The sequence below is a fragment of the Passer montanus genome, unplaced genomic scaffold (genome assembly GCF_014805655.1).
Source record: "Passer montanus isolate IOZ18808 unplaced genomic scaffold, ASM1480565v1 scaffold25, whole genome shotgun sequence".
Taxonomy (NCBI): Eukaryota; Metazoa; Chordata; class Aves; order Passeriformes; family Passeridae; genus Passer; species Passer montanus.
This window is the reverse complement of record NW_024367149.1, coordinates 3,050,380-3,072,854: the sequence shown is the minus strand read 5'-3', so window position 1 is coordinate 3,072,854 and position 22,475 is coordinate 3,050,380. Positions and strand designations below refer to the sequence as shown.

Sequence of the window (22,475 nt, the reverse complement as noted above, 5' to 3'; positions counted from 1 at the left end):
TTTTTTTTTTGTAGGCATCTGGGTTTTTTAAAAATTTTAAATAAAAAAAAGAGCTGTGTTGCCAAAGCCCGATGCCCTTGAGTGCCTTTGCTGAAGCGCAGGGGGCTGTCATCAGCAGGACTGGGCTGAAGACAGATAAAAAAATATCGACCAGTCGGACACACTGCTTCTGCTTTATTGATCAGGCGGGAATTTAACTTGCTGTGCATATCCACCGTGTCAGCAAGGGCCACGGGCGAAATTAAAAGTACTTGGCTTGGAGATGTCGCCTTGATACCGGGGGGTGGGGAGAGATGGAGGGAGGGGGAAGAAGAGGGGAGAAAGGGAAGAAAAGAAAAGAAGGTGGAAAAAGAAGAGGGGAAAAGAAGGAGGAAAGAGACGGATAAGTTGAGGAGCAGGAGGTTGCAGTGCCTGCTTGCAATCTCACTTGTTGGTCAGGGCTCTTTCCTCTCTCTGCAGAGCCCACAGGTATCTACTGCATGCAAGGAAGGGAATCATGTATTCCAACAGAGCATTGGAAAAAACCCTTCACTCAAAACCATTTCTAAGCTCTCTCATTGAGAGGCTGGGGCACCTGCAGCATTTGCTGCACAAGAAGTCTGGGGAAGTACCTGGTCATCCAGTTAAAGTCCCCAGGCATAAATCAAGGAGACCTGAGGCGAGAGCCATGACCCTGGTGTGACACATGACAACAGAGCTAATTCGGGTTTTACACACCCTATTTATCCTGCTGGGCCTGGCAGCACGGCCACTCGCCCTCCCAGCAGCCGCCCACGCTGGCCCTGGGAAGGTCCTCCAAAGGTCCTCTGGGACAGCACAGTGCTTGGCAGGTCCCACAGAAATGAAAGTAAGAGTGCTCTGGGACAGGACAAGGAAAGGAGCAGCTGTGTTTAAACAGAGGGTTCCCTGAGCAGGAGGGCTGCTTGGCAGGTCCCACAGAAATGAAACCAACAGTGCTCTGGGGCAGTGCAGGAAAGGAGCAGCTGTGTTTAAACAGAGGGTTCCCTGAGCAGGAGAGGGCTGTGAGCCACATCTCATAACCTGCTCTGGGTCCTTATCGTGACCAGGAGCAACAGAGCAAGCCCCTGTCATGTGGGCACACAGGGACCACAGGGATGATGTGCTTGACAACTTGTCCATAAGTAGGACAAGTTGCAGACTCTGAGGGGCTAGCACAGGATGAATTTAATCAGAAAGACAATGAAACACTGGAAAGCAACCTGTGAAAGATGTGAAAAGCAGGATGCATTTCCATAGGTCTGGAGACATCTCTCAAGAACAGTCAACTTGCCTTGTGACCAGTTTGTCTCCCAAGGCCCCACAGCCTTTGTGTTTCAGCTATCTTGCCAGTTTCCTCCTTAGTTCTTATCCCACTGGACCCAGAGCTGCCTCTGTCCCATGAGAAGAGCTACTGCTGTGCCTCTCTACATAAAGAACCTGGAGGTGAAGCTCCTCACAGCAGGGTGAGGATGCTCTGAGCAGTGCCAGGAACTGAGGAAGCACTTTCTGCTTCTACCCTGGCTGCACAAGAAGACAGGATTAAGCACAGCGAGATGAAAAGAGCATATGTGCAAACAAGGGAGAGGAGGCCCCAAAGGAAGATTAAAGCCTGGGCAGAGGTGCACTGAATGCTGCTACAGGAGCTGGAGCACCATAGTCTTGTGGTTGGCTCTTTTCCTCTGACACGAATCAAAGCTGGCTCCAAAAGTCAAGCTAAATCCCCCATCTGGGCACTTCACCCTCTTTGACACAGGCATTCCCACTACATTTTACTCTGCCCTCCTTTGCCTGACACTATTTGGTTCTTTGTGACAGCATCTTTGAGGTCACAGAAAGCAGCCTGCATCACTTTCCATCTGCACCAAGGTGCGAGACCCCGGTGCCCTCTGTGCTCCGGGAAATGCTTCGTAATCACAGAAGCAGAAGAGAAATTATTCCTGGACACACAGAAAGGTCATTAGGGGAAATCAGTAGCTCCTGAGATGCTGGATGTGCAGGGATGTGTCCCCATGCCCCCGGCAGAATGGCAAGGAGCAATGAGAGCTGCTGGCCTGGGCTGGGAGCAGCCAACAGGTGGGCATGAGCTTTGTAATAAAAACATGCTCAGAATAAGTGCTGATTGCAAAAGAAAAAAGAAAGAAAAGTAAATGAGTGGAGAGTTTCACAGCCATAGGGCACTTTGAGAATATCATCACCCTCACTGCTGCACCCTTTGGATCACTCCCCAACTATACTGATATACCTCATCCACTTGGAGGAGGTGAAATCCCAGCTCTGAAGCATAGGTTTGCTGCTGCTAATGCAGGGGAGAATCTGTCAGCTGTCACATGGTGAAATAAAAACACCCCCTGCCAAATATTTTTTTAAAGGAGCATTGCATATTCAAGAACAGATTGTTAAGCTATTAAAACCACTGCATCCAAAGGCACATTCCCAACCTTCAAACTGCTGAACTCAGCAACCGTAATATTTGTAATGTGACTTCCTAAGGTTTTTTAAATGGCCAATAAATGTCTCTTCCCCAAACTCTAGAAAGAATCATTGTGGAGCATCAGCTGAGGCTAGCTCTACAGCTCTTCCTTCCTCCTTTACTTCTGTCCTCAAATTTGTTTTTCCTCCCACCCCAAACCCAAACCAGAGCCCCAAACCTGCCCTTCTCCACCCAGCCTCCTCTCCATCAGCAGTGCTCTGTGGTCACTGCCTGGGGAAAGCAGGCAGGATTAAGGGTGCTGCTGCCCACTGCCACCTCTGCTCACAGTATTTCCCTGCAGGGTGACACACAGCAATGCACACGGGGATGTGTGTGTGTGTCCTGAGGGACACCCCTGGGTGCTGCCCTAGAATGCTGTGCCCACCTGCCCTCCCTAGGTAGTTCTAGGCTGGAGAAATGCAGCTGCAGCCAGAGAATCAGCTGAAGCTTGGAGCTGGGGCCAGAAAGAGCCTCACATTCAGTGTGCTTTGCCTTTAACACAGATGAGGTGTAAAGTGAATATATATTGAGTGAGGATCGGAGACTCACATCTAGATCAGCTTCATGCACACAATCCAGGAATATTCATGTATTCTGTGTCAACCAGCCTGGCTCAGGCACAGGGCATAGACACATACAAAGGGTCACTGTTATTATTTATTATTTTTACCTTGGGTGCCACTAAGCTGCTCAGATGGGCACCTTTTGCTCTCTGACTGTACAGGCAGAGCAAGGAGAGCATCCCTTCTGCCCTGCATCATGGGGCCACCCCTCACCTGCCTCCCACTCTCTGCTGCTTTGAGCCTGTGCTCTGCAAAGGTGAGCTCCAAGGCAATTTCTCTTTGGAGGAGGAATACCAACAGTCTTGCCTGGCAAGAGTTAAACCCCATAAAACCAAGGCTTGTAGTTTTGTTTTCTTTCAATTTATACCCTTCACTTAAAGGGGGGGCAGGTGGGGAGGGAAAGAGGGGGAGAAAAAAGAAAGCCAGGTGACATATTCTAAGAGGGAGCACCGAAAACGTGTTAAGCACTTCAAAATCTCATATATTCAATCGGCCTCTGGCAAGACATCTGCCTAATGTTAGCGCTTAAATATCCTTTTCCATTTTACATGCATTCAAGTCTCATTTGAGCGAAATGAAACGGTATTATTAAAGGGAGATTTTGCACAAATGGCCTGAATTTGACATGTCAAGTTCAATGAGGCTGTTACATATGTAACACCAAAAAGGGCTCGGAGGCTGCCGGCTCTTGAAACAGCGCCAGTGGCTCAGAAATGAAATTTGCATTCAGAGAGCCCTGCTTCGCTGCGTGGAGCTGTGCAAAGGCTCGGCTGGACCCACACAGCGTGGAGGAGCCGTGGGGCAAGCACAAGCAGGTCTCTCCCCATGCTTTGGGAGACTGGACACACCAAGAAAGCAGCAGAGCTAGAAACCCAGGTACCTCATTCCCACTCAAGACAGCTTTTCCAAGGGAAAGCTGGACCCTGCACCAGGGGTGGATTCTCCTGAGAGATGTTCATCACTGGTCCAACAGCTGGTTTTTGTCCCTGGTAATGCACAGCTCTCCTGAGGGATGGGTGGGTGCTGCCCTGTTGCCAGCATGGCTCCTCCTGCCTTGCTGCATGATGCTTGAGCTGGTTGACCTTGAGATGTCCCATCCTGAGGCCAGGATGGTCACACCAGTACTGCTCACGGGGGGAAAAAGCGCTGTGCCTGTCTCTGGGGGATAGCAAACTCCATTCCCACCAGCTGGGAAAGGGGCTCGTTGGAGTGGGTCAGTTGCTTGCAGTGATCTGGGACATGGGCAGCATCATCCAGGTGGTGCCTACAGCTTCCTTGTATCTCAGCCCCAAGAAGCTTCTGGAGAAATCCCTTTTCCAGAGCTGATCCAGTGCCCACCAAGCCTCCAGTGCTGCAAGCTCAGTGGGCAGGAGGGGATCTGCCTTCCTAACCCAGAGCACAGGAAATCTATGATTTTGTTGCCAATCATTAAGGTTTATTAAAACTTAACACCACAAGCCATGATTGGCTGCATCCTCTTTAAATTAGGGGGAAAAAAAAGCCCTTGGAAAGCAGCCCCCTGGTTTGCTTCTCCCCATCATACTGATAAGTAACAGCTGCTCGGCCATTTCGGTAACAAGTCGGTATTGGCAGGGAGCGGCCAGGGCTGCCAGTGCCCGTCGCGTTTATAGGCCTACATTTTATTTTTATGTTTATTGGGTTATTTGAGATCATTATTAGTTTCTCTCTTCTCTTGTTGATGTGTTCTTGCTCCTGGCTTCTCCAGGCGGGAAAGGTGGGGGAATGGGAAACGAGCAACCCACTATAGTGAGCTGCCTGCTGGGGCTGGGCATTGCAGGGGACTTAACCCCATCACACCCCGCTCATCCTGCCCACGATTCCTGCCCTTCCTGCCTGCTGCTGCCCTGGCCCCTGCAGAGGGTTCCTGCGGGACTGGGAGAGCCCATCCCTCTGTGGAGCTGCTGTGTTACAGATCAGCCTCCATCGCCTGAATCCATCGCTGAGATTGAATGTTATCTATCACGCTATGGAGGGAGTCGTTATTTAATAATTAATAAAGACCTCTGATTCTTCCTTGCTGCCTGCGTGGCCGTGTGGAGCAGGCCAGGGAAGCGAGGGCAAGCCAGGGAGAGCTGTCTCCTCTCTAACTGCTGCTGTTATTTAAAGGAATAATGCCATTCTTTTTCATTTGTCAGCTGGCCCACAATGGCCCTTGTCATGGTTTATGATTTAGGGTTTCCTTTCCTTTCCCATTAAACGCCACCTTCCCATCACCACTTCGCGCCAGCCAGCCTCTGCTCCTGGCTTGCAGTTTCAGTTTCACTCTGATATTGGCCCAACTTCTTTGATGGGCTCCTCCGAGCACTAATTGCTTCTGTTCATTTAAACCTGTTCACTAATTTGCAGTGGCCCTTTATTAAGTTGGATGTGGCCCAAATTACACCATAAATTACTCTTGCAAGGGGACTGGGTGTCGCGGGGGATAAATGGGCTGCCTGTTCCCTGCTTCCCCCTTCCCTATCTTCCTGTGCAACACACGGGGAACATGGGTCTCAGCCTGAGGCTGCAGGTGCTGAATTTGGGATATCTCAACCCAGATCCATTCTGGGATGTCTCTTTCCCTAACTAAAGCTCCCTCCTGCTCCCTCCATCTGCAACGGCTATTGCTGAATCCAAGAAGATCCAAGCCGAGCAGGGATGGATTCTGCATCCTCCACGCTGGGCACAGCCAGGTGCACCCCTCACCCTGGCGCACACACACACACACAGACACTGACACACATGCTGTCACTCCCCTCCTACCACCTGCTGATGTAACTTTGCTTCTAGTAGGCAGTTTGATTCCTTTCCTCACCTTTTAATGACCGGAGAATTCATTAATAATTGAAATAAACATGCTCTTTCCCAAGGCTGCTGACTTTTATTAAGGCAGGGGCAGGGATTTGCCAACCCTTGGCTGCAGCCATTTCCTAAATAACTGCTAGCAGTTAAAAGGCAATTTTTTTTTTTTAATAGGTGACTTTTTTGCACTGAGGGTAGCAGAAGGGAGCTGAAGGCAGCTGAGGAGCAATGTGCACCAATGCTGCAGGGTTGCTCCATCACGGGATGTCAGCAACATGAGAACTGCTCACTACACACACCTCCCCAGGGAAAGGGATGCCTGTGACCTCTGGGAGGAATTTCTGCCTGCCTTTACCATTGCAGTGAACTCCAGGGAAATGTTTCTGCCCCATTGGCTAGCACTAGATTCCCCACATCTTGTAACTGTGGGTACCACCATCTTCTCTGCCCCATGCAGGTGCCCCAGTGAGGTCACCAGGGATGCTGATGGACCCCAGGGAGCTGCTTACCTGATGTTCAGCTGTGTGAGCTTCTCCAGCTCCTGCTCCATGTGCTCCTGCAACTCCCCAGGGCGAAGAAGGACCTGGCAGATGGGGCAGATCGGAGCCTGGCTGTCAAACAAAGTTGCTTTCTTTTTGCCTGTGAGAAGGAAAAGAATGGAAAAAGCTTTAGCTCAGATCACATGCCATCAGCATCATCTGTGCTCTTCTTTGGTTCCTGTCCTAGCACAGGACTGAAATTCAGGGATTTTCTCATGGTGTAGCCCTTATTCTCTCCCCATCCTACAGTCCCGGGGACAGGGATTGTCTCTCTTCTGCAGTGGCACAGCAACTGACACGAGAGCATCCCAAGCCTGGCTGTGGGCCCTCCAGGCTGACAGTGAGAGCAGGAACAGCCACATTCTGGAAGTGACTCTGTGCAAAACCAGCTTCCCGTTTGAGGTTCAGGTGATATTGACTTGATTGGCTCAACACTGCTCACTGTTCCTAACAACTCATTGTAAAGAGCCATCTTCATCCTCCTTGACCCAACTCCTGAAGTTGGGTGGGTCAGGATGATCCTCCCTATGAAGGGCACAGTAAATCTCCATGGGCACACAATGTTGGGAGGCTGTGGATGCACTAGGGAGCAGGTCTGGATGCTCACCCAGGATTGCTCACCCTTTCCCAGGGCTGGCTGGGTCCCCTTGTCCCCCCTGCACCACCAGCAGCTCCAGACCCCACAGCTGCTGGAGTTCTGGGCCCCATGGGGCTGTATCACCCCTGGGTGAGATTTGGGGCTGCCTGTGTACCCTAATCCCTATCTGGGTTGAGTCTCTGGGGCAGATCTGCAAGCGACACATTTCCTCACACCCTCCTTCCTCTCAATCCTGTCTTCTGCTTCCCTGCCCAGCCACATCTCCCTGGTTCACTCCCCGATCTGAAGCCAATTTCTTCCAGCTCAGAAACTTTATTGCCCCCTCTGTAAGGAATATACAGCGTCTATTTAACATAAAATAAAACTCTAAAGCAAACAATGAAGTTCCCATAAAAGAGGGAAGCCCTCAGGTCCCCAGGCCCCCTCTCCCAGCTGTACTAGCAGCTCTGCTCATGAGAGGGCGTGCGGAGCCTGGCTCAGATGGCTCTGGCAGGGAGAAACGTGCTTTATAGCTGCCTGTTGTCATCCAACATGAACCCTCCTGCTGGATTATTTATTTATGTATTAGACATGGATCAAATTGGTTAAATCCGAGTGAGAGGCAGTAATGCACAATAAAGCAGCCGGTGCTGGATACGAGGGGGCTGTGTGCAATGTGGCCTTCCAATCAGGAGCCAAAAGGTGCCATTTTATGGTTCCTAATGATGGTGGAGCCCAGTCAAATGAACCCCCATTAAAGGAATAGACCTTCTCAAAGGATAAAACATTGGTGTGAGGAGCTCTACTGCATCCCTGATTTTCCCTGTATAACTGCCTGGCATGAGCATTTAACAAGAGAAAGGGTCTGAAGTAAGTTTGAGAGTCACCTTGGCTTATCTTTGCCCTTCAGCAGGACAAAGTGTACGTGCCTGGTGGAAGCAGGGCTGTCACTGGGATATTACTTGCCCTTTTCTTCTTCTTCTGTAGGAGATGGAAGAAACTGAGGCATAAGGGGCAAGTTGGGGCAGACCAGTGCTAGGGTGCATTCCCTACCTTCCCAGCTTCCCTTTCCACTGGGAACTCTCCCAGTTGCAGAGCCAGGAGGAAAACCTGACTGATCTCTCCTCTGGACTTGGGCCACTCCCAGAGGCTCCCAGGCAGATCCCAGGTGCCTCGGGCCCTCATTCCCACCACGCTTCTGCCAGGGAGGACACACTGGTTTTTTGGCAGCATGCAGCCCATGCAACATGGAACATCTTCCTCTCTCTTCCTTCCCTCATGTTTAAAAAATGCTCAGAATCCAACCCAAACCCAAACACCCAGCTCCTGCTGACCCTTGCGGGAAAGGTCGGCATTTCAGTAATTCCACCTTCCTCTTGGAGCTTTTCCACTTTTGTCTAGTGGGGGCCCAAAATAACCCAGGAGCGTCCCCGACCACCTGCTATTTATAACCCCAACTTCACAGCAAAACAATGGAGCTGTCTGAGTCTCTCTCCCAAAATAAACAGGCAGCCTTTGAGCGGACGGGAAATCCTGCTGGATCCCCGCTGTGGGGTGCACAGATGGATGGGTAAACAGGCTGCCCTCCGCCCTGCTGTGCTGCATCCCCACTCCTGGCCCAGGCCACCACTGTGGGGCCCACGAGCCCCCACGCCATCTACAGCTGCGGCTGCTGGGGCTGGGATGCTCTCAGCAGCACCAAAGGGTGGAACAGAGGTTGAGCATCCCCGTGTCTCTGCTCTACGGGGAGCCCAGAGATGTTCCTCTGCCAGAGGAGGTGATGGACTGTCCCGGACCACAGAACTGGGATTGGCAGCCTTGGGTCAGGATGCATAGTCAGAGTCCCCTGCTGGGGACCAGCTGGTACACCAGACTGGTGGGATGTTTAACCTCCTGCACACCCAAGCTCTCGTGCCCTGCTTGTTCTCTGCTACTCTTCCAGGGGGTGGATATTCCTAAGCAGCGGCAACTTTGGATTTCAATAGCTGGGGCAACCAGGAGGGATCTCAGGCCATGGGAAGAAGCCTTGCTGTCTTCCATGGCTGCTCCCAACCCCAGCCCAGGCCAGCAGGAGAAATGAGCAGCAGGGGCCTTACCCACCAGCTACACCAATGATAGGGTGATGAATGTGTGCCAAGGAAGGAAGTGACAGCTGTCACTCCACATCCCCATGACAGCCAGGGAACATCCCCTTGCTCCGGTGAGTGTGGGAGGCTGGTGCTTGCACTGGAACAAGGGCTTCCAGAGGGGCAGGAGAACAGGAGCCTGGACATACACCAAGTGCCTGATGTACAATTGCAAAGCAGGGACAGAAGCAGCCCCAGCTCCTGGCCCAGGGCTGACAGCTGCGCTTTCACAGGAGCAGGGCTAAGTGTGACTGACAGGCAGAGAGGAGGGATCCTCTGCCGTGCCAGGACACCTACGCAAGCCTCCCCAGGTCTGTGGGACCCGCTGCATGCCTGCAGTGCAACAGAGGCTTCTCCTGGAATGCGTCTCCCCAAATCAGCAGCATCCACATCTGCAGCGTGCCCGGAGCCTGGCACACACCCACGCTGTGCTGACTTGCTCCAGGCAGTGGTACCCATCTCCATGGTGTAGGATGCTGGGTTGTGAGGAGAGGGAGAGGATGGGCACGGCAAGTCCTCAGGCTTTGTTTGTGAACACCAGGGTGGAGAGAGATGCATACATCCCACCTCTCCTCTCCAGAGCGGGGACATCCTGATATCCAGGAACAAACAAAGGATGCTACATCATGTGTGTGGCTGGATCGTGCTGGGGTGTAAGTGCTTACCGCTCTGGACAGAGCAGAGGGCATTGATCTGCCCAGGGCAAGACAAAGGGCCCATATCCCTGAGCGGGAGGGACCTACGCCTGCTCCCTGCTTATCCTTCCCTGCCCTGCGCCAAACCCGCTCCTGGGAGACACTGAATGGCTCTTTTCAGGCTTTTGTTTTTTGGCAGCTGTGTTTTTGTTTTCTTTGCCCCTCTCTCTCCCCTTCACTCTCTGGTTACTCGGTAGGCTGGGCTCCAGTGTTTACCCTCCGCAGCTCTGCCGTGCTTCCCTCGCTGCCGACCCCCCGCTCCGCAGTGCCAGAGAGATGAAAAGGCAGAGCTTTGGTGCTCCCGCTGTTTGCACGGTCTCCTGGGCTCCGCGGAAATGTTTAACTCCAAGTGTTGAAACCGAATATTTCCTGCTCTGAAAGCAGAGTGCTCGATACACAGACGCACCCCTGTGTGGAGGAATTTCTCCACAGGCTCTTTCGGAGGGCATCTGCAAATGGATCCCAGCCCAGGTAGGGATTGGACCAAACCCTCCCAATCCCACGGGGGACAGAGGGCTGGATCCTTCATTCAGTGACACTGATATGGATCCAAGATAATTCCTTTGGGAAAGGTCTGATTCACTGCAAAGCAGCTCGTAATGGGACCTGGGCTCCAGGCTGGGAGCTGGGCTCAGGCTCTGGGGACACAAGGATGACACTGAATAGGCATGGAGCCATGGAGTCACCCCTGCTCCTGCCCTGCATCTGTGCCCGACAGCACTGCAGGGTGGGAGTGTGTCACTTGGAAGGCAGAACTTTCCCTCACATGCAGAATGTGAACTACTGTTTTGGACAGCATATAAGTAAAAAACCCAAGGAAGCCAGCCCACCAACAGTGCTGACAGCACAGGGTGTATGCAGCTCCTCACCACCACGCAGCACAGAGTAAACAATGCTCCCATCACTCACTGAGCAAAGTTTGCAAGGCACGAGGGCTCCCTCTGCACAGGAGCTCAGCAAGTTGCCAAACGAATGAAATAAATTGTCTATAATTCCACTGCTCATCTGCGCTGATGCACAGTCAGGTGCCTCCCCAGGAACTGCTGCTGTGGGTGGCACAGGTGGTGCCATCTGTGGCTCCCCATGCTGTCCCTCCCTTGGGACCAGCTGAACCTTGCTCCCATGAGGACCAGCTCTTCAATCCCAACTCCTGATTTCTCCTACCTTAAACTCTTTTCCACTTCTCTGAGTACCAAACCCCCCTCTTTGAGATGCCTCCCTCCATCTCACTTTCCTATTTCTGCTCTCTCCCTCTTAAACACTCCATCATTTAAACCCAATCCAAGCCAGTTGATCTGAAACTCTTCTGAATAGAAATGACCCCACGCTGGGGCCCCGTGGCCCCGTGCCCTGCTTTGGGGGCTGTGCTAAACCAGGTGGGTGGTAATGGAAGTGCTGACACAGGCTCCTTGACAGCGCTGCCACTGCCAGCTCCTGTAATAATCCCTCCCGGCTGCTCTGCAACTCGCTTTCCGCGGCGATTATTTTCCATTCGATGATGGGCTTGCTGTTATTTGTGTACTGATAGCAGGTATCTTGTGTGACAAGCCTCCTTTCCTTCCAGCTCAAAAAACAATAATTCAAAGAAAGCCCCATATTAGCTTGGAAATAGCAAAACACTCACTCTCCTCCTGGTGAGCCCACGCCACAACTGATGAGGCTCACAGAGCCCTGGTAGTAAGTGGCAGCCAAGGAGGGGAGATGACAACAGTGGCTCAAGGCAGAGATGGTTCCTGTCTTAGTGCAGAGCACTCCAGAATAACAGTAAAGGCAAAAAAAAAATATTAATAAAGTGAAGAAGCAGGAATAATGTTGGCCATTGCTCTCCCATCTCCCTGTTATTTACTGGTGTGTTCCCAGTGCCGTCCCCATGGAGTGGCATCCTGCCTGCTGGGCACTGCCTTGGATCCTGCTGGTTGGTACCAAAAGGCATAGGCACCCAAAAACCTGCAGGTGAGGTCAGGGCACCTCCCATTCCTTCCATCAGGGCCTTCCCATCTCTCAGGCTTCTGTCTGGCTGGGGGATGCAGACCTCAACTTGCTGCCCAGGATGAGGTGCCCTGGATCTGGCTGCTGCTGCAGTTGCTCTGCACAGGGCAGTGGAGATCCAGGTGCCAGAGACAGTGACAGGCACTGAGGTGACTCCAGATCTGAGTGCTGTGGCTGGGTTCAGTCTGGCCATGACTGCATCCACAGCACAACTTAACTCTTCAAACACCCCACAGAGCAGCAAGCACGTCCAGACCCCTGAGGAATCACCCAGCATTGAGCAGACCGTGGGAGGTGGCAGAGGTCTGGAAAAATGGCTATTTGGGTAAGAAAATATTTTTGGGGAATCATTCCTGCATCACAGTGTAAAGATGCTGCAGAGCACCAGCAGAAGCTGGACTTGGATTGTGCTTGGCACAGCACAGAGCCAGTCCTGGAATCCAGCAAAGAGAGGCACAGGGATGAGTGACAGCTGGTTTTATACACTTAGGTTGTATAAAACACATAGAGACCCAGACAGACAGGGAGACCTCTGCAACCCCACGAACAAACTGGGTCACAGAGAAGACCTGTACTCAGACTGCTGCATCCCCACCAAGAGCCTGATCCCTGACACTGCTCCCTGCTAAGGTGCCCAGGCTGCCAAGCAGCTTAGAAAATACACCCACTTCTCCTGAGAGTAACAACTAGTGAGGGATCAGAGGCAGAAAAGCTTGCTAAAATATTGATTTCCCTCCAAAGAAAGAGTTGTTCTTTTAGCTGCCTGTCCAGACAAACTGGATAGTGGAGAGGACTGGTGTAAACTGGTGCAGCGCTGCTGCCATGCAGTTAACCCCAGCTGAGGTTGGTCCCATGGGTCACTCAGCAGCAATGCATGTTTGCACAGCACCCTGGGCTCTCCAGAGGCTGCTGCAGGTCCCGTTGGGTCCAGCAGCATGTTTCTCATGGCCAATGGCAGCCTGGCAGCAGGAGAGGTGAGGAACCCCTTGTGATCCGACCCTGGCTCTCCATCTGTGGAGATCATGGCTGCCCAGTGTGGGGCAGTGGAAGATGGATTGAGCTGGGCAATAATTTAAGAAACAGAGTGAGTCTGTACATCCAATCACTTTACAAATCAGGGGAAAGGGAGAGAGGAGGGAAGGCAGGAGGGGGGGAGAAGTGAAAAGGCCGTGCAGGGAAATGCATCACAATTACTGTCTCAGCTCTAATGAGGAGCCTGTCATGAGGCTGTCATCCTGCGGAAAGCCACCTACTCAGAAAGATTCAATAAAAAAGTAGCAGAGAGATAAAAAAGAGATATATTTCAGCCCTTGCTAATATTCTTTTCATTTGTCCCAGCACAAAATAAGATACTGCACTTAACCGGCTCGGTTAAAATGAAAAGGGGGGGGGCGGGAAGGGAGCAGCATTGATCAATACCACTAAAAGCCGGGAGACACGGTGATGGAGTGCAATTTTTTTGTCTGTGCTGAAGCATAGCAGAGGCCCGGGCGGGGTAATTTATGATTCGTACGCATGCTGGCTAACTAGAGGCTGACAAGACAATGAATCCCCGATGAGAGGGACGCAGGCTGCCGCGAGAGCTGGAAAGGGAGAGCATGACAGGGACCTGGAAGGGAGAGAGGAAGAGGAGGACTGGGACAGGCTGATGGTGCTGCTCCATGTGGGGATGCCGAACTGAGCAGAAACACTTCCCTGGGTTTCACAAGAGGAAAACAGAGAAACACCGAGAGCAAGCGAAGGAAGGTGTTGCACTGCCTCCTTCCCTTGCCCTCCTCTCTTGCAGCTCACGCCTGGGCAGCCTGCTCATACAGGCTTCTCCCAAGGAAGCACTACAGTGCCCTGCCACGCCCCTCACTGGGCTGGAGTTTGACCAAATGAGGTCAGCAGGGCCCAAGGACAGAGGTGATCCTTCTCTGCTCCAGATTCTCTGATGAGTGCCAGTATGAGTCGGGAAAAGCTCACAGCCATGGAGTTGGATCTTGTTGCTGCCATCCATCTTCTGCTTTTGCAATGAAACTGGAATCTCCTTCAACCCACTAGTTCATCTCCCAAACATACAAGTCCTGGGGATCAGCTGGGTCTCCCCAGCATCAGTCAGGGTCCCTGACTTCATCAAACATGGCATGGCAGAAACACTGCTGAGGGAATCCTACAGGTCTGCCTTCCATCCTGGGGGATCTCCTGGGGCACCTCATTCTCCCCCATCCTTGAGCTGCCCTCCATCCCAAGGGTCTTTTTACACCAGGCACCCAAGACTGGCCAGGCTGTGGACAAACCACCCCTGGGACCCCAGGATCACGCCTGCAATTCTGCAGGCTCCATGGCCCATGGCCAGTCCTTCCTCTGTGGGACCTGCAAAATGAGGCACTGGAACACAGCACATGTCCCAGCACACAGCAGCGAGGCAGAAGACCCCAGGGCTCTCTCAGTCCTGTGCCATGGCCAGACAGAGTGTGGGGAATGATTCTGCCGCTTCACAATCCCTTCTCCTCCTCCTCAGACACCTGGAATCCCTGGGGCTCTGTACGCAGGGCTGGCAGCTGGGTAACATCCACCAATGTGCCCGGCCTCCAGCCCTGTTTGTTGTTACAAGGGCCACTTCTTGTCACTGGTTGGATGAGTTACCCAACCTGGAGTTTCTGGTGGCTTGGTGGGAGAGGGTGGAGAGAAGGAGCTGTGTAGCTACATTGCTTAAGTGTGCCTTGACTATCCATGCTCTGCATCAGCTCTTGGGATGGAAAGACCTGGAAAGCACCTTCTTTAAATGTCAAAAAATAATGGCAGTGGGAACTAGAAAAGGTTGGAGTTTCACAGAAGCATTCTCATATCTGTCTGGGAGACTGTATAAGAGCTGAGGTCTGAGGTCTGGACACATTTGGGGCCTATTTTGGGCCTTGATTGCTTCATCTGTGGCAGAAACAGAGATACAGTTGAGAGTGGGAGCGACACGGGGACAGGTGGAGACCTGCAGGGGTTCCTCCCTCCCGTCTCATTCCACCATTAATCCAGCTCCCTATAAAACATGCAGGATGATCCTGCACCAGGCTGCAGCTGCTCAGCTGTCTCAGCCCCACCTGCCTGCTCCTCTGAGTTCTTGGCAAAGGACCTGACTGCACCCTGAGAGACAGGATCAGCCTGGGAATGAATCTTTGCCTTCAACACTGGCAGTGAAACAAGAGCCTAGGACCTACCCCACTGCCAGTAGGCTGGGGCATGCTGAGGGTCCCCCCCAGAGCCCAGGGAGGTACCCCAAGAGGGGCTCCAGCCCCATCCTGGCCTGCAGAAGACACTTACAAGCAGCCATGCTGCTCCAATGCCCTTGACTTGGAGGGCAGTCTGTTAAGTTGGTGATATACTGATACACCTATAATTCGAAGGGGTGATGTGGTAGAATCTTTCCCTACCTCCCACCTACTCCCTCCCTGCCACATTCCAGCTCCTCTCCTCTCCTCTCCTCTCCTCTCCTCCCTTGGGGATGTGTGGGGCACATATCGAAAACACAGATATTGAACTGTCAAAACTATTTCCTACAAGAAAATAGATTCATCAGCTTGCAGCACACAGGGTCATTGCCACATTTTCCCCTCGCGCCAGCACCTGCACATGCCGGCGCATACCCAATGCCTCTTCGCAGCACCGGCACTTTAGCTTGTAGCTCAGGGCCCTTAAGTGACTTTGAGAAATGGATAATCGATTATAATTCCACGGGCCTCTCTGCAGATTTATCCGGAGAATGTATAAAAGCCAGGGATTGGGAGAAGCGGGTCCTTCTGGCCAACACGTCAATTGCCTGTGCTTTTCGTGCCCGGCTCGGAAAATCGCATCCCGAGCACGACTCTGTTTAATCCATCAGTACACAATCAATGCACTCTGTAATCAACTCTTGATCACTTAATTTTACACATGTTGGCTGAATCCCTTTGTTTAATCACTAGATCAGGCCGCCTTGTTGCACTGCCCCCTCCCTGCTTAACCCTCCCTGACCCTCATCCCCTGTTGTCGGCACTACCAAATGCAGCCCAGAGCCTTCATTTCACCTTGAGGAAGAGCTCCCATGAATTTAGAGAGTCATGAGATGGCAGAAAGGGAAAGAGAAGGAGTGAAAAATAACACTGGAGAGAAAGAAAATATTTTCCCTTCTGTGTCTTCACAGAGCTTGTGCTGGCCTTTTCAATCCATGTAACAGCAACCACTGCCGGGGTTTAAAGAGGGGCTGGATGTTGGGGTATGTGCACTGAAGCCCTGTAACATCCCAGGGAGAATGGGCACACTGGGGTGCCACTGGGAAGATACAGCAGCAAATGATGGGCACTCATCACCCAGCTGCATCTGTCCCCTCAGCATCCTCCCCACCCCCTGATTATTTTGACTGTTTTAGCAGCCAGTGCCATTATGATCAACAGTTCTTGATCTTTCCCTCCCAGAGGCATCCTTGGGAGCATCACTCCCATCTCACCAGAGTTCATCTCCCTTTTTATGGCAAGAGCATGACCCTTGGGTTGTGAATGCATGTAAACACAGCTATTTGGCATTTTTAGCATGATTTGTGTCACTAGCCTGGTGCCATCTCACCCTTCGCATGTGTTCTCCCGGCGTGCCAGGGTCAGTGTCCGGGGGATGCGCATAGGTGGAAATGTCTGATGGCCCGACAGTGAAATGCACTGGGATTTTGCAAGAAGAGTTTGTTGCATATTAATTGTGTGATGAAAGCCTGGAGCTCAGAGATAGGAGGACCAGATACTTGCAATCCAAGTGTGGACCATTTTGACTGGACACATAGGTCACACAGCACATTCCTCCTACCCAAGCAGCGCAGCGGCCATTCCCAGACCAGTTAAATCTTCCTTTTTAAAGAGGCCTTGGTGCTGCCTCTGATTTGGCACGTGGAGTAACTGCTGCTCATTCCTGCAGGAATAAATTATGGGATATGCTTGAACAAGAGGGATCTGGAAGCACAATTGCCAGGGGAACGTGCAAATGTTAGCTTTGCACAGGAAACTCGCACAGAACTGTGTGTTGACACCAAGAGGCCAGTTATAGGACAAAGCAGGCACGGATGTTTAAAGAGAATTCCAGTTGCTATCCTATAGCAAATAGCCTTCAAAGAGCCCCTGGAGCTCTTGGCTTCTCAGCATGGAAAGAGGAGCTTGTGCAAGATGAAACACAAATAAATAGTTTACCATAGAAAAGATATCCAAGGCAAAGAGTGAGATGCAAGTTTTAGCTCTCACATTAGCCAGCTGGGGTTTTATTGGTCCCCAAGTAAAAGCTGTAAATAAAATACAAACCTAACCTGCATATTGTCAAGCTACATTTAAAAAAAGCCCACAACTTAATTGCACTCAAGAGCACCAAGGGGTGAAGTCGTGCGCGGTGCATCACAAGGCAGCCCACAGAGCTGTTTAGTAAAGTGTAAATCCAAGAGCTGAATAAGTGCAACCTTTTACCTTGGGATCTGCCAACATGCACAGATTACGCTGCATTTGCTAGCATAGCTCATTCTGCTCCAGAAACTCTGGGTAATGGATTTGTAAGGAAAAGAAGCACAAAATGCTCTCTTCTCTGCTCACACTGACATTGGCGGCAAGGAGGAAGGATGGGTAGTGAGTCGGATGCTAAGACTCCATCTCCTTGCTTCCAGATTCCTGTCTGGCCACAGACAGCAAATTTAGGGAGGCACAGGCCAGGTGGCAGGGACAGCAGCTCCAACTGGAGTATGCCAGCAGGGAATAGGTGAGCCACCAGAGCATCTGCCCCTCCTGTCCTGACTGCTGAGGGTTCCCAGGGACTCCTGTGCCAGCCTCTGCAATGCTCCTGGGGTGCTCCAGAGCAAGGACAGTCTTCCCTCCACGTCAGGCTCTCATCCCTCCTAAGCAAAGCTTAGCTGCTCTTTTAATCCACTTTTTCTTTCCACTGCCTTCATTCTTTAAACTGTAATACATGCTGATAGTTGAGAACATCAAAATTAGCTCACCTGGCTCACTTTCAGGAATCGCTTGTCCCAGCAGATCTGTGCTTGGGATCTGGTCTGGGCTTCACCTGACTAGTGTCTGCAGGGCTTTTTTTCCCAGGGTCTGCTCTTGTTCAAGGCAGTCTGACTTCCATGGGATTAGAGAAATCCAAACTAGGTCATTCTGTCCCCAGAGTCCCAGGTGGACCCTCTGAACCCTGGGCCAGGGACTACTCTTCTTCCTTATCCCTTGGCACAACAAACACTGTCTGGGTTGGGGTCCTGTGCAGGAGCAGGGCAGGATGAGGCCTCACCTACACATCCCAAGCAATCAGGGATGCTGCTCTGCCTGGAGAGCTAAGTGCCCAAGTGGAGCAGGCAGGATGGGAAGCCAGGCAGAGATGGGATATGCCCAGGCTGGAAGAAGGTACCATCCAAGCTGAGGATGTGTTAGCAAATCCTGGTCCAGCAGCAGTGATCCCTCTAGGAAGAGCAGGAAAGACTTTGCTGCAATCCAGCTTGGAGGAGAAGGAGCACAGGGATGGAGGAGAACCTTCCCCACTCACCCACATGCCAACACAGGCGATAACAGTGTCACATCCCTGCCACTGTTTTCAGGTGGAGAGAGGGAAATGAAGAAAAAAAACCCCAAAACAACCTGCCAAGGACTAATTAATATTTAATTTACTGCAAAATGTACTTATTATTCCCAAGTAATTGGCCGACTGCACAGCTGTGACCACTAATGAACAGAGGGGGGGCAAGACGCAGGGACAGGAGGTGGGTGGGGGGAGCACAGGGGTGGTGGTGTCTTTGATCAGACCCTGCTGCCTGCCTTTTAATGTGCATAATAAGAAAACTTAAACAGCTTTGATTTTTTTTCCCAAGATCTAAAAATGGCTGTGATGCCACTAATGGATTGCGTTTAGCTTATTGCACTGTAATTGCCCTATTATCGCTGCAACTTTAACAAGGGGGGAAAAAAGGACTTTGGAAGATGGCATTTGCAAATAGGTTGTTGAATAGCACTGCTGCTAAACACAGAGAACACAGGCAAGTCCTCCTTATTGTGATTCCTAGCATAGATTCCCAATACCTGAGGCACTCAGCATCCCTGTCTCTATTGCTGCTTTTCGCTCTGTGATTGAACTATTGGCTCATTTAACTCTAAGGATGGGAAATATTTTTTTACCTGCTAATAGAAGCGTGGCTCGGTTGTGGCCCAGCGTAGATTTTTAGATCAGTTTTTCTTGATGGCTTATTCTGTGGAGAGAGTTAATTTCACCCCAGTGCAAAGTACTTAAGTGGGATTTAAGTGGCATGGGAGTCTTTTGCTGACCCCACAGCACAAGGTGAAATCTTCCCTAAGAGCCTTCCCTCCCCAGAGAGAGATGCTCAGCACAAAGTGGGGACACGTCCTGATGCTTCAGCCTCTTAATCTGCTGCTGGGATCTGCTGTTTCACACACAGTCCTGACCTGCACAGGCACAGCTTTTGGGGACAGGGACAAACTCATCCCCATACCCCAGGCTGCCTTGGCTGATGCACAAGAAAATGTCTTTGCTAGATTGAGGGGATGTGGAGGAGCATGGGAAAGGTATTGAAAGTCTAGGCTCTATCCACACCATAGAATGCCATGCCCAGTATATAAACTGGAGGGAATTACCTGGAAATGGGGCCGATCTGGATTTGGGAAGAGGAGTCTGGCATTGGTGAGTGAGTGGTGAGCAATTGCATTGTGTATCTCTTCTCTTTTCCCCTTTTATTATCATCATTATTACTTACCAGTATTATTGCATTTTACTTTATTTTCAATCACTGAACTGTTCTTATCTCAACATACAAGTTTTACTTTGATTCTCCTTCCCACTTCACCAGGGTGGTGCATGGTGTTTTATCTCCAGCTGGGCTTAAAACCATGACAGTCATACAGCCCCTTTGATGGAAACATGTGGCATCTTGCTGCTCACACAAGCCTAAAAACAGGTTGAGCAGAGCAAAAGGAAATGCACTGAGAGCACAGGATCCCTACCTGCAGGATCCTGGTGTTACACTCCTCAGGAAGCTGCAGACAAGGATGGGCTGGAAGGGCAATCCTCACCCATGGGTGATCACCACGACAATAATCAGCTGAAAACAGCCTCCCATGCAATGCAGTCCCAGCTGATACCCAAAATTACAACATTTGGCTTGAAAGCAACCCCTGCTCTGCTTCTTGACTACACATTGTGCATTATCCCCACAGTAAAACTGAAATGGCAGCAGAAAACAATATGCTAACCCAATAAATAGTAACAGCCCCCCTTGGAGGCATTAGAGGGGAGTGTGTCAGCAGTGAGCCAGCCACATCAGTACCAAGGGAGCCACACAGCCAGAGGATGCTATGGGCTGCAAGGTGAGGAGTAGTCTGGGTGCAGAGGGATTGGCAGAGCAGCCCCCTTCCCTGCTTGCATGGCTCCTCTCAGAGGGGGAAATTCAGACCAAGCTGCCAGGTCTGAGTATCAGTGCTGTACTAAGCCTTGTGCTCCTGTGGGTGCTGAGCTGCAGGCAGAGGTAATGCCTCACTTCCCAAACTCTCCATCCCCATCTCTGCCTGAAGCCAAGCAGCTTTTTCTGTGTCTCCCTCTTGAGCTCCCCCACTCCTCCCCTCTCCCTTCTGTACTGGTGGAACCAAGAAGCAGACACTGCTTGAAAATCCTCCCCAAAACCACATTTCTGCCTTGCTCCCAACTGGCAGATCTTGCAAAAGAAAAACTGCCACCAGACCTTCAAGGGGAAAAGCAATTTTGGTTGGGCTCTTGCCAGGCTGAGCTGGTGTTGGCCTCCAGCTGCTGGATTTTCCTTGCTGGATGCTGGCTCTCAACCCATAGAGTTTTATTTTGGATTTTATTAGACCTGATCAGAGAGGTGCTTTTTTTGGGGGTGTACCTCAAGGCGGCACTCAGGCGCCCCTTAGCATCTGCCAAAACAATAATTAACATATATTTGATTAGTGCCTTGTATGTGAGGAGACTGAGACTTTGTAACCACGAATGGCCACTGGGAAGTGGGGCAGCACTACCCCTCCTTCCCAAAAAACTGCTGCAAAGAGGGGAGGATGGCCTTGTGGCCATGACATGACACAGGAACTCAGGACCAGAGATTGCCTGTTTGATCTCATTAATCTTCCTGTGCTTTAAGCCCTCATTCCTAGAAAGAAGATCAGAAGTCCATGTATGTCCCATGTTTTAGTTTCCTTCTCTGTTCAGCCTTTAGAGCTCAATGGGACTGTGCACAGTGCTCTGCTGCTAAAGCAGTCCCATCTAAGCCTCAAGAAAAACATAAATAACACTATAAATAATAAACTCCCCAATAATAAAATAAATAATAAAAAAATCTATAAATTAAAGAAGAAAAAAAAAAAGTAAAAAAAAAGTCAGTCTCTGGTTCCCAGTTCTCTCCTTGCCCGGGTCAACTTCTGTCCTGCTTGCTTTTCTGAGCTGGACCAGACATGATGTTCAGGAGCAGATTCCAGGTCAACCTGCCCCATCAATATCCCCAATATGAGCACTGCAGCTTGGACACAGACACAAAAATCCAGCACAGGCAAAAGAAAATCAACACAACACCCCAGGGAATTTAAAAATCTGACCAGATAGGCACTATTGATAGAGAAATATAAATGCTGCTATTTCGGTGGCAGCTTCCTGAGCCCTAAACCTGAGCTGCAAAGTGGATTGTTGGATTCGATTTGTCAAACTGGGAGGCTGGCAAGTTTGGGCAGCTTCAAAGACTGTGTTTTATGGAACCTTTCAGGAACCCTCAATAAAAAATGTATTAGATTAGTAATTTGAGTCCCAAATGACCAATTTGAAACGATTGCTTTCTTATGATTTTTCTGAAAGTGCCTGTTTCGTGAGAAATTGCTTGAAAAATCAGACAGAGTTTTTAGAGACAATTGTAACAGCACACACGAGGGCTGGGCACGATGGGTTAGGAGAACATTCATTTAATTGAGAAAGGGAAAAAAATCCTTTGTAATGCTTCCTCCGTCTTTCTTTGGCTCCTGCATTACCATAATAAGGTCTAATTCTCCATTAATTCCCCAGAAGGGAAAGCGCCTTGCTCAGCCCTGTGTTCAGGTGGGGAAAGGGTGGTGTGGGAGGGAGACACGACTTGCCAAGGTCATGTGTCCTGAGCAGAGCTGGGACAGGAGACCTTGCCAGGTCCCCTGCAGGTCCCAGTTATGGCTCCTTCCCAGCAAACTGGTTTTGTCCCTCCCAGCTCAGTGCAGACCTGCAGTGTGGGACGTCTGTGGGAGCACGGGAGGGACAAGGGGCAGCCAGGATCTCAGAGGGGTTTGTGCTTTGCCATACGGAGATGTATGGAACACAGAGTTCACACAAAACTTTGAGCTATGCCTTACTATTGTTAATACAAAAAACCCTAATGGAAAATGCCATTTAAGTATGAGATGCACCAGAAATTAAGTGTACTGTGACCTCCTTAGGCCTCTTTCAACCTAAATTATCCTACAACTCCACCACCCCGTGGTTATCTTAGTTTTTGCTCTCTGGTTTCTGTGCTTTAAGGACCAGGCTCAGAGCACATGCTCAAGCTTTCTGTCCTGGACTGCAGGGCTTGAAGTGTGCATTTTCCATTTATTTAAAGGAAAACTGAGATTCTTATACCATCATTTCATTGCAGAGGCTGAAACTTTAAGAAGCAAATTAAAAAAAAAAATATCCTGAGAGTCTTGTGATAAACTTGTGAAAGTTGGCA

At 50.7% G+C, this 22,475-nt stretch overlaps 1 protein-coding gene across 4 annotated transcripts in view; it reads right to left on the bottom strand.

Annotated features, from left to right (window-relative positions):
* RNF220 (ring finger protein 220) overlaps positions 1–22,475 on the bottom strand; it is a 215,840-nt gene that overhangs the window by 75,978 nt on the left and 117,387 nt on the right. For all 4 annotated transcript variants that reach the window (XM_039711335.1, XM_039711333.1, XM_039711336.1 and 1 more), the window contains one exon: positions 6,345–6,474. In XM_039711335.1, the coding sequence (XP_039567269.1) occupies positions 6,345–6,474 (130 nt within the window). The remainder of the gene's footprint in view (positions 1–6,344; positions 6,475–22,475) is intronic.